General features: G+C 44.0%; 1 protein-coding gene across 5 annotated transcripts in view; it reads right to left on the minus strand.

Moving 5' to 3' along the window:
- SMG6 (SMG6, nonsense mediated mRNA decay factor) overlaps positions 1–11,210 on the minus strand; it is a 192,321-nt gene that overhangs the window by 24,838 nt on the left and 156,273 nt on the right. For 4 of the 5 annotated variants that reach the window (XM_025041750.1, XM_025041751.1, XM_025041753.1 and 1 more), the window contains one exon: positions 4,432–4,524. The exons of the other annotated variant lie outside the window; for it this stretch is intronic. In XM_025041750.1, coding sequence (XP_024897518.1) covers positions 4,432–4,524 — 93 coding nt within the window. The remainder of the gene's footprint in view (positions 1–4,431; positions 4,525–11,210) is intronic. 5 annotated transcript variants of the gene reach the window in all.

The following is an 11,210-nucleotide window of genomic DNA, read 5'->3' on the forward strand; positions in this document are numbered from 1 at the left end:
AGAGCATAAGCTAGGTGGCATGTTGAATGGCTCAAGAAGCATGAGATTCCTGGCCAAGAGAGAGAAAGGCCACATCTGTGGATGTGAGACTTATGGAGATGGGGAATTCCAGGGCACAGAGGGACCCAGGGATACAGACATCCTGTAGCACATCCTTAGAGGATCAGTGGGAATTGCCATTCACAGGGGTTCCCCATTTTCATTTTCACCCTGTTTAGAAGGCACTTAGTTTCCTTGGGAATTTTGTCTACTATGGCCATCAGTCCCTGCCCTAGGGCAAGGCCACTCCTAGGTGATTCTCAAAAGGAGTTTGATCCAGTGAGGTCTCTGAGCAGGAGTCAAGAGGCCTGAAAACGATTCTACCTACTTGGAGAAAGATAAGTCACTCAGTCTTTAAGAAAAGTGTCTCCTGTCCTTTGCAACCCAACTAGCAGGGAGAAGAGCTCAGGTTGTACAAAGTTTCCTTAGGTTTTCAAAGTGCACTGTGAGAGTGAGAAATGGGGTTCCAGCTATTTGTTAGAGAGGGGAATTGAGAGGTAGAAAGTCTAGGGCCTGCCCAGGGGCATAGAGAAGCCTTCTCTCTCCAGCCTGCTGGCCAGTTAGCTAAATCATTCTGCTTCGAGATTGGAGAAATAAGCCCAGTGAGGTGAGGACCACAGTTTTCTCATCCTTGGAGTTCTACAGGCTTGTGAGCATATTCTCCAAAGCCTCCAGCACTTGAGTTGCGGAGGGGAGTGGGGGGAGTTTAAATATGGTTAATAAGAGATATTGTGACAGAAGAAGCCCTTCAAACCACCCACAAAGAGCCAACTTCGAGGTATCTTTGTCTGGCCAAGGAGGGCTTCCTGGTAGGAGAGGGGTTAAAGCTAGGCTCCCTGCTTGAAAAGGAAGGAGTCCAGATGAAGTCTATGACATAATCCCCACAACAACTCTGTTCATGAGTACATTTTTCCATTCTATATCAATGAAAAACAGAGAATGTAAGTGGTATGTATATTGTAGCTCTGGGCAAACTCTAGATTCTCTAGAGGAGAAAGAGCTGGGCAAGAGAGGCTTCCTTCCTGGGCTGTTAACTGGTTGCGTTGAGCTGGGCTTAAAGGTAGTTAAAAGGGCTGCTGGCCAGGGAATAACTCAGAAAACCTGGGACCCAGCACCTTCTCAGTAGCAGTCATGGCCCTTCTGAAGGGAGACTCACTGTGTAGGAGATAATCAGGAACTCCAAAGTTAATGGCCAAAATGTTTCACACAAATCATTCCAGTCAACTTTGAAAAGAAAACTGGGGCTTCGGATCAGGAAAGAGCTGAAAGGCACCTAGAGAAAGCCCCTTTCTCTTCCCCTGAAGACCATCTGAGGCAGCATGCCCCATCAGTGGGAACTGAAACCTCTAGCTTCAGGACTCCAGTTATCACTCGGATCAGGTCCACACGCAAACAACCAAGCAGAAAGGAAAACTGAAAGTGAGATGTGGCAAAGTGATACAGGAGCCTGGCCAGTCCCAGGCTCAGTTCCTTAGAAAGAGATAATGTGAGCATGCACTAGGGTTAGTAGAGGCTGGAGCTAAGAGGAAGGTTAGGTCCTAAGGAAAGAAGAAACCTATAGGTTAACAGAGAAGAGGAAAGGCAGACTGAGTTACCTGTCTGGGGTACCTTAGTGGAGCAGTGGGTAAGCAAAGAATGGAGTTCTTTGAAAACTGGTGACTCTCCACAGCGACTCAGCAGGAGACATGCCCAGCCTGGGCAGAGATGCCCAGGAAGGAACAGAAAAAGAGATCTAAGCTGTTACATGGAAGATAGGGGACGGTGAGAGAGAGAAAAGGAACCGAGTACCAGGCATCAGAGTATGATGTACTCTGAGTTGTAAGGTTTAATATATCTCAAAGCAGCCATGGGGAAAAGAGAAAACCCTCTCAATCTAGTTAAGGAACAGAAAAAAGGGTCAGGGAGCTAAACCAGGCTTTTCTGGATGCAAGCTCTAGGGAATGAGGGATGTACTCCATCTTTATTGGGTCCCAGTTCTCCACAAAGCCCTCTTGGAAGGTCTGAGCACTATAGCAGCTGGTTAGATTTTGCAAAATTTCTTTCTCTGAACTTTTGGTTTTGGGGAATCAGAATTTAAACTTGCATTATCAGCCAGTTCTATTTTTTCTGGTCTTAAAAGTCCTGCTTGCTATTGCTCCTCTGGTCAAACAGAAAAATCACATGGGTTTTCCCCTACAAACTCAAGTTTACAGGTTTTTTTCTTTGTTTCTCTAAATGGAGTCAATTATTCTCACATTTGTTGAAACCTTCAATCAAACTTTATAGCTTGTTAATTTTACAGAATGTCCTTAGAGCAAATAAGATGCAGACAGGAAAGTGAAATCTTGTTGAGATTATTAAGAAACCTTAAAATAGCCTGCAAATCCACCAACAAGGCTGGTAAAAATACAGGCTGCTTGGCTGGCTTCTGAGGTCAATTAGCAACGGGTTAATTATCATCTTTAATGAGCCAAGCCTACGGATTGGCAACAAAAAATTGAACTAAGACTAAAGTGTTTTCACTAACTGGGAACTTCTAGTTATGCACGACTCACCCTCACAGGAGACTGAAGGGTGGGTAGGACAATTCTGTAGTGGCTGAGGGTGGGTCAGTCTAAGAAGAGGACTGCCAATGAAAGTTCAGACCCAGGGAATCCTCTGGAGCTGGGAGGACAGAGGAAATGGTTTATTCACATTCCTAGAGGGAGGGGCTTCCATGCAGCAAGTAGACTCCAGACGCAGGAGGCAAGTAGGCCACAAGGATGCACAATCAGTCTGAAAACAGAGGCAGTTTACAACAAAGAGACATTTGCGCCTATGTGAATCACAACAAATTGGTATTGAATTGAGAAAAAGGGTTAGAGGGCAGGGAAAAGAAGAAACCGTGCAGGGGCTGAATGACAGAGGGTCAGAGGGAGAAAAGGCATGGGTCCTTGTGCCAGATGCATATCCTGACAATCCTTAGGCATATTGTCCAAGGGGATCAACTCAATCAGCAGTTTACACTGCTGTCATAGGACCTCATTTCTATGCAAGGCAACTAAGCAAAGATCTCTCCTTCAGTCGCTTTTGATCCCAATGTCCAGACGCAGCCCTCCCTAGTTCTATGGTTGGTCTGTGCTAGCTGAGGGGTCAATGGGTCACAAGATGAAATGCTAACATCATCGGCCAACCCACAGCAGTCACACCATTCCACGTGTCTGGTCCCAACAGCTGTGTTTCCTTCTTAGCAGAGGCGATGTGGGCCATTACTAATCAGCTGGCAATGCAGATGCCTGTTTAGGGTTGTATGCAGCCTACTCGCCCCACCCATATCCAACTGTGTTTTGGTGTGTGCGTGCACGCTGGCCTTATGTCTCCTAGAGAGGGGTGCGTGGGAACTGGCAAATGGTTAGGTAGGTACACTTGGTGGTGGGGAGAGAGGCTACTTTAATAGTTTTATTGAAAATTTCAAAAGGTACAGCTCCTTGGCTACTGAGAAGGTGATTATGTTCTGGAGAGAGAACTGGGAAAACAGAGAAGTTGTAGAGTGTACACTGGCAGAGAGAAGGTAAGTACAGTAGGAAAAATGGAACTGTTCTGGAAAGAGGAGAGTTGAGGCGATACAGGGAATTAGTCAAGAGCCTGGGCTTCATCGTCAGGCAATGAGACTTGAACCTGATATCATAAGATTTGAACGTTAAGCTCAATTCTTAGTTGTCACTTTCTAGCTGTGTGTCCTTAGACAAGTTACTTAATGTCTCTGAGCCTGTTTGCTCAAGTTGTTTGTGAGGTTTAAAAAAGAATGCATAGTAAATTCTCAGCAAAGTGCCTGGCCCCAGTAAGTACTCAATAAATGAGTGGCTGTAATTTTTTTTCTTCCTTGGTGCCTCACTCTGCTCAGGAGTGGGAGGGGCATTCTGCCTAATACCACTAAGATGTGTGGAAACAAGACTCAGAGATAAGGAAGGAAGCATAAGGCTGGCAAACACCCTAGGGCTGAGGGGAGAGGCCCTGAAAGGTTCATCTGTATGTTGAAGCTGCTGAAATATTTTATTCAGAGCTAAGGTGCTTGGTCCAGGCTGCTGGGCAGGCCGCTTGAAAGAGGGAAGGCCCAGCTTCTCTTTAGCTATCCCTCCTATTCTCCAAAAATATTCCTGGACCATGAATGCATTCAATAGGACTCTAGAGAGGCCCCAAGATCCTGGGCTTTAGGATAAGCATGAAACCAATGCACACATCAGAAATAAACTCCTATAGTGAACATCACAATTGCCTTATCCATCTAGTCCCTTCATACTGGGGTGTGGGTGGTGGCTTTGCCCATGTTAATGGTATCCTCCTTAAATTAAAGACTCAGCTAGATCCTTGTTCCAGGTCTCTCAATATAAGAGAAATGATGAAAAAATTCTCAAAGAGGCATTTTCTACCCACCTGCACTTCCTGAGCTTGGATATTCTGAACAAAGCCAGATAGGAGTCTGGGCTCTCCAGGACAGGGTACAGCTTGCTCTTCTTGAACTGTTCCCTTATGGAAAGAAAGTATTTTCTTCTAGCGCTCTGAGCTCCTGCCGTACGAGCAAGGTGCATTCTCAACAGTGAGTGCGTCACAGAGAGCAAACTATAGGCAGCAGTAGCTCGGGCTGCGATCCAATCGGCTTCCCCTGCAGAGTGCTCTGAGGACAGCCACCCACATTGGCAGGGGTTAGGGGCGGATACTGGCACTGCCAACACAAGCCTTTCAGGTCTGGCTGGCTTCAGCTGGTCTGAAACCTGGAACACAGGCGCTGGGGCCCTCACTTACTGAACCAGCAGGGGAGGCTACAAGCTCAGCCCCTGGGGATGAAAGTCCTGATGTCTGTCTCAGTCTGCAAATATCCACATGCAGTCTGTTTCTACATTGCCAGTTAGTTCTGGGCCAGAATTGTATCTTGGGCTCTAGTTGCTTTGAGCCACATTCTTATTTGCTTTCTAGACAGGCAGGATCAGGAGACCACACCACCCCTTAGGATTGTGTTCAGGCTCCTTAACCAAATCTGTTCCTAGTTTTATTTATTTTACACTTGTGGGGAGAGCACCCTTTCTGAGACATCTGCAGCATTCAACACATTTAGGCAGCATTCAACAAATATTTACTAACTTCCTACTAAGCACACTAGGTATTATTCTAGACCCTGAGGATTCAGCAGAGAACAAAGCAAAGTCCCTGCTCCAGTGTGGAGGGGATGGGGGATGGGCCACATTCAGATCAGGTACCTCAAAGACTTCCTGTATCAAGAGAAAAATAACCCTTTCCTCCACCCCCATAAATTACCTACAACATTCAGGAGGGCAGAATTCTTATTCTTCCTCCTCAAGGTAAGAGGAAAAGGCAGCCTGAGGAGAAGAAAAACTTGTAGAGACCTGGCACACTTTTCCTTTATCTCTTTCAGGGAGAAGTGTCCTAAGGAAGTCAGGACAGAGAATTCCCTTGGACGCAGCCTTGCTACCAGATGAAATCCCAATTTTTTTCAACGATCTCTACAAGCCTTCTACCACACACCCACACCTCCCCACTGTACATTACCATTCTCACTTCTTGCTATTATTCCCTAATCCTCAGATCCAGGCCTGAAGCAACTGTTTGATATTCCCCTGCATGCCATTTGCTCCCCTTCGCACCTCTGAGACTTTACAGATTATGCCACAACCTACAGTGCCTTTACCTTTATGCAATCAATAATTCTCTTATCTTCCTTTAAATGTGATAAAAAGCCTTTTTTTTCAAGAAGCCTTTGTCCACTGTGTCAGCCCACTATCCACAAATATTTCCTAAGGTCCTACTATGTGACAGGGACTATGCTAGACATCCTGGGCACACAAGAGAGAACAAGGCAGATGCAGTCCTTGACTACAGAGAATTTTCAGTCCACGGAGGGATTCCACAGTAACTTGACACTAACTTCTTCCAAATGCGCAGCTGTCTCTTCAGCACCTGTGGGTTAGGCCTATACTTCATTTATCTTTCTCTGACCTCATTAGCAGCCCTCAACATCTGTATTACCTATATGCCACAAAGTGAGTTATTGATCCTTCAGAGCCACACTAGAACCTCCTCAATATCATCTCCCAGTGATCCAACCCTTTACTGAATATTTCAGGTGGAAAGGATTCAAGACCCTGGGGAAGCTTTTAAAACCGTCATTACTTAATGTTTGAGAAACATACGTAGTTTTTATTATACCTACTTAACAGGTTTTTTTTCCCGTTAACTTTCAGTCCTGACCATGCTGTATGAGAGGTCTATTAGTTGTGAATCTACAAGAGGGCTCATTTTCTACTAGGGAGCTCATTCTATTTTTGGAATTTTCTAATTTCTGTCTATCCCTTTTAAGCCCCAATCTGTCTCCCACTACCTCTAATTTTGTTTTCTGGGGCCACATAAGAAACTCTACTTCTGCTTCTACATAACTGGCCTCAAATTATTTGAAGTCTGCTGTGTTATACTCTCTCTAGGCTAAACAGTCTCAACTTCCTTCAACTGTTCCTCACTTCAACTGTCTCCTCAACATCCTGCACATTACATTCTTTCACTAAGACTTTCACTGAGACTACTGTGTCTCCTAGAATGAGTGCCCACATGTGATCCGGCAGCGGAGAAAAGAGAGGAAGGAATATCTCATTGTTCCATTCTGGATACCTCAATTCTATGAATAGGCCAAAACGGCACTGGTTTTGTTGTTAACCACCTTACTTGCGCTAACAACACATTGTGAGCTTTTAATCAACAAATTGTTTTCACATATGTGGCTAAGTAATATCTCCCTCCACTAAATGTAAGATATCCACTAACTATTCTCTTTTATACTATTCCTTTACTGAGGTCTCTCCACGCTATAAGAAACCCTATTATTTAGTATTGTGCTGCATGCTACCTGCTATGTACAGCTGACTTTCTGGATAAGATAAGATTTTACATTTATCTGATCTGTTTTCATCTTATTTACTTCTTTCATTGCAGCCTGTCAAGTTCTCTTTGAATTCTAATTTGTCATCTGAGAATGTATTCCCTTCTCAAGTTTATGACATCCATAAATTTGATCTGTTGATTTGTTTATACTTCTTAATATCTTTCTCCCATTAATCTGTCTTGTTTTCTCTCCTAAGTAAGATTCCTGAGGGCAGGCACTGTAATTTGTACACACACACACACACACACACACACACACTGTCTCTTAAAGAAAAACCTATCTGTAGCATCTAACATACACTATGGGTCCTTGGACAATGATCATGGGAGGTAGATGGCAACCTTAGGACCTCAGGACAATTCCAGAGGACATCATGATCATGCAGGGGGTACCAACCACATTGTCTACTACACGAATCATGCTCCTTGTGTTGTGTAATACAGACACCCTGGACAGACTCAGGGATGCTAATTTTCTGCTTTGGGTGGTGCTCTCCAAGGAGGTTTGGGCTCAGTTAGGGAAATGTGCTCTCTTTTGACAGGCTGCCTACAGAGTTCCTAGTTTGAAATAAGATACCACAAGAAGCCAAGCTCTGGGCATGTTTTATCTTGCCTTAAGTGGAGGCTGTTGCCCCAGGGCAAGGTATAACGCACCTCAAGCAAGAGGTGAGACTTACGCTCTTTGAAGCACTGAGGTCGTCGTGCTCTGGGAAAAAGTATACCCATATCTTGAGAATCCCCACAGCAAATTAAAAATATAGTATGCAAAAATTCCCTGAGGTTAGGGTTGAGATGTAAAGCCACTTCAAATTTTATTTTCAGGTCCTACATCTAGAGTTCTAAATATCAAATGTGGCTAATGCTTCATGGTTGGAGATAAGACAAGCTTTGTGAACTAACTAAAGTCTATTCATAGTTAGAGATGAAGTATAAGACAGGCAAATACTTGGCACACAGAAAAAGTTCAATAGATATCAGTTCTCTTTCTTCACCTCTGAACACTAAAAAGAATTTTTTTTTCAAATCACCTATATCAGAATCACACAGTGAGCTTGTTAAAAATGCAAATTACTGGACTCCACTTTGGACTACATAAATTAACATTTCTGGGGATAGGGCCTTAGATTGTACACTTTAAACAAGTCTTCCAGGAACTTAGGAACACTGAAGTTTGAGAATCATTGCTTTAAAGGCTGAAAAGCTATGTGAAGATGATCACACTTTAAAAAAATGCAACTCCACTTTAGTTAAGGTACAAAAAATACTACTTTATATTTTTCATAGCACTTTTAGGATCTAGAAAATCCTTAGTACTCTATGAAACAGTTGCTGTTACATCCAGATAATGATAACAGAGATGAAGAAAGTGAAAATTGAGTGATTTAAATGAGATTTGAAGCCAGATGCAACGGCTTTCTAGTTCAATGTTCTCGCAACCTCACCAGAGCTGCTTCCTGGAGGAGCAAGCACTGTTGGGCCTTCTAAGGCGTAACAACAAACCTGCTGTATGCTTCTCTCACCCTTAACAATTACGAAGAACACTTAGTGAATGGCTGCTACATGCCCAGCACTATGTCAAATGTTTTACATGCACCAATTTACCTAATCCAGATAACAATCTCATGAAGTAGGTACTGTCATTATCTTAGCTTTACAGATGAGTAAATCAAGGCACAGAGAAGTTAATTTGTTCAAGGTTATGCAGGTAGTAAGTGGAGGGGCAGGGATGTGCCTCTGCTCTTAAATCAGTGTCCAAATGCCCATAGCTCTCAGTGGATCCAGGCCATTTACCTGTGCTGAGGCGCTCACAATCTCCACAAAGGGAAAGAACTAATCTAGTACAGAAATTCAAAGGGGGCAGTCTCTCGTTGCTGGTTTCTAAAGACTGGACTCCTTCAGAGTCTGGGTGTACTTCTTTTGGACAGTTGACATGCCATAGGTCTGGGGAAAGCCGGGTCTAGAGGAAAGTTCATTTCATGCTTTCCTAACGTGGGCAAGTTACTGAACCTTGTTTGCAAAATGTAGATCATTCTGAAGGTCTCTTAAAGGTTTCTATCATTCTGAACAGTCATCTTGGATAGGAGGAGAGGAAACACAGTTCATTTCTGCCACTGACCTTGATCCTGGAGCTCAGCTCTGTCACAGGGGGCAGTGCAAAGAGCTGGGCTTGGCCTTTTTGGAAGGACTGATGATTCAGAAACTGAACTAATAGCGAGAGGCTAGAGATAACTCCTGATGAAAAAAGGTGGTATAGGTTCTTTTCACACAATAAGCCACTCTCAGGAAGACTTGGAGGGTTTTATGGAATCATTAGCACAGAGCTCCCCTCTGGCCACAGAGCAGAGGAAGAAACAGCAGACCAGTTTATAAAGCTCCAGAGCGGAAAATTTCTGTTGGTGTCCAAACTAAGTTTTTGGCTTTCTGTGAGGTTTGGAAAGACTTGTACTGATGTTTTAATCACCTGTTTAGTGTTCTGAAGACTCTTGTCAGCGGCCTCACTGAGCCTGCTCCAGGAGTGGGGAGCTGCTGGCTCATGCAACGTGCTCTTTTTGTGAGCCGTTTCTTTCCCATGGTCATCTCCAACACCCTGTAGCTCCCTCCAGGCCACTTGGAGGGTACAAGCCAAACCTGTGAGTCCCATAGGAGGTTGAGGACAAGCTTTCTGGCTAACTCCTCACCAGACCCGAAGCCAGGAAAGCTTCCTTAAGAAAAACCAAGGTGCAGAGAGGTATGGAGTGGTCTCTGGAGACCTGTCTGCCAGTAACACCTCTGTGGCGGCACAGAAGAAACAGGCTTGCCTTCTAGGAGAAGCACCATCTAGACATTCTAAAGCCCTTGAAAACTGATCATGAAAGAAGTTCTCACAAGTGAAAAAGAATACTGAACAAACTCAGGGTGGGTACATTCTAAAAACAAAAACTTATGAGCATGCAAAAAGCCCATTACGGAGGTTCAGGGTAGTGGCCAGTAGAACAAGCCAGAACTTTACTTCCTCTGCAGTTTTCACTGGTCACAGCTTCTTGGTGGCTGAAATATGACTGGGAAAGCTGTGGTGGAGATGAAGTGGTGACTGATGGTTGCTAAGCATTGTTATTTCATTTGATTATCACAGTAATCTGTGAGATAGAAAGAGGAAGAGAAAACTGAAACTCAGAGGAAAGAAATGTCTAGCACGTGGTAAAGCTGGGATTTGAACCCAGATTTGTCTTACTCTAAAGTCTGTGCTCAGTCCAGTATACTTTGTAATATCTTTGGAAGGTAATGGTACTTTTGGAGAAAGGGACCTACTTCAATCCTTTCACTAAAGGATACCACCTCACACCCCACACCTTCACCAGCAGCCCAAAGGCCTGCCCTCAGGACAAAATAAATGGTTCTGATGAATTTGTGTTTAGATGAATACAAAACAAATGGGTGTGCTTGGCTAAGCTACAGGCAAGAACAGAGATACTGAAATTAAAAATTTTTCAGAGCACCTTCCCTAAAAGGAGTTGTATCATTCAGATTAATTTCATTTCCTTGGACACAGTATGGGTAAGACCTTAGCCGATCAGTTGATGAGCTGAATGAATATGAGAAAGTAGCCACTGTTGGACACCAAGTTAAGACCTATATATGAGTGTCCCCAGAAAGTTTTCGGCACTACAGTATAGTCTTGACCTCTGGATGTACTGTAGAGAGGAAGGTCCAACAGAGAGCATGGGGGCAAGACAAAGGAAATCAAAGCTTCCTCCTGCTACCTGGCACACAAAGGCTACACAAATCTGTCAATCCAAGCAACTTTTACTGGGTAATCAACAGAGTGTGTTGTTCATATGGCAACCCTTGATCATGGAGGAAGATATGAAGATGGAGAAAAGAAAGAACAATAGTTTACTTCTCAGTAGAAAGACCGGCTTAGAGAAGAGATGCTGATTTCTGTCTGAGTTCTCAGGGAGTACTTCCCTGCCACAGAATTTTCTCTTTCCTTCTCTGTTCTTTCCAGGGGAAGCTTCTTCAACTGTTTTCTCTCTCTGAGAGTTAACTTCCCTTTGTCTGGTCAGACCACTCCATACATGCCATTGCTCCCTGCCCTGTTAAGCCTGAGTTCAAGCAGATAAGCTACCAACATGAAGGAAGGGAGCGGGTCTCTTACAGGAACACTGCTGATGGAAAAGAGACTCCTATAGTAGCAAAAGGCACATACTGCCTTTCCTCAGTGATCTCAGAAGAATCTACTTACAAAGGCTACAGTTAGAGAGGGAAGAGAAAGAAGGAAGGGAAAG

This window comes from Pteropus alecto, unplaced genomic scaffold (genome assembly GCF_000325575.1).
Source record: "Pteropus alecto unplaced genomic scaffold, ASM32557v1 scaffold98, whole genome shotgun sequence".
Lineage (NCBI taxonomy): Eukaryota > Metazoa > Chordata > Mammalia > Chiroptera > Pteropodidae > Pteropus > Pteropus alecto.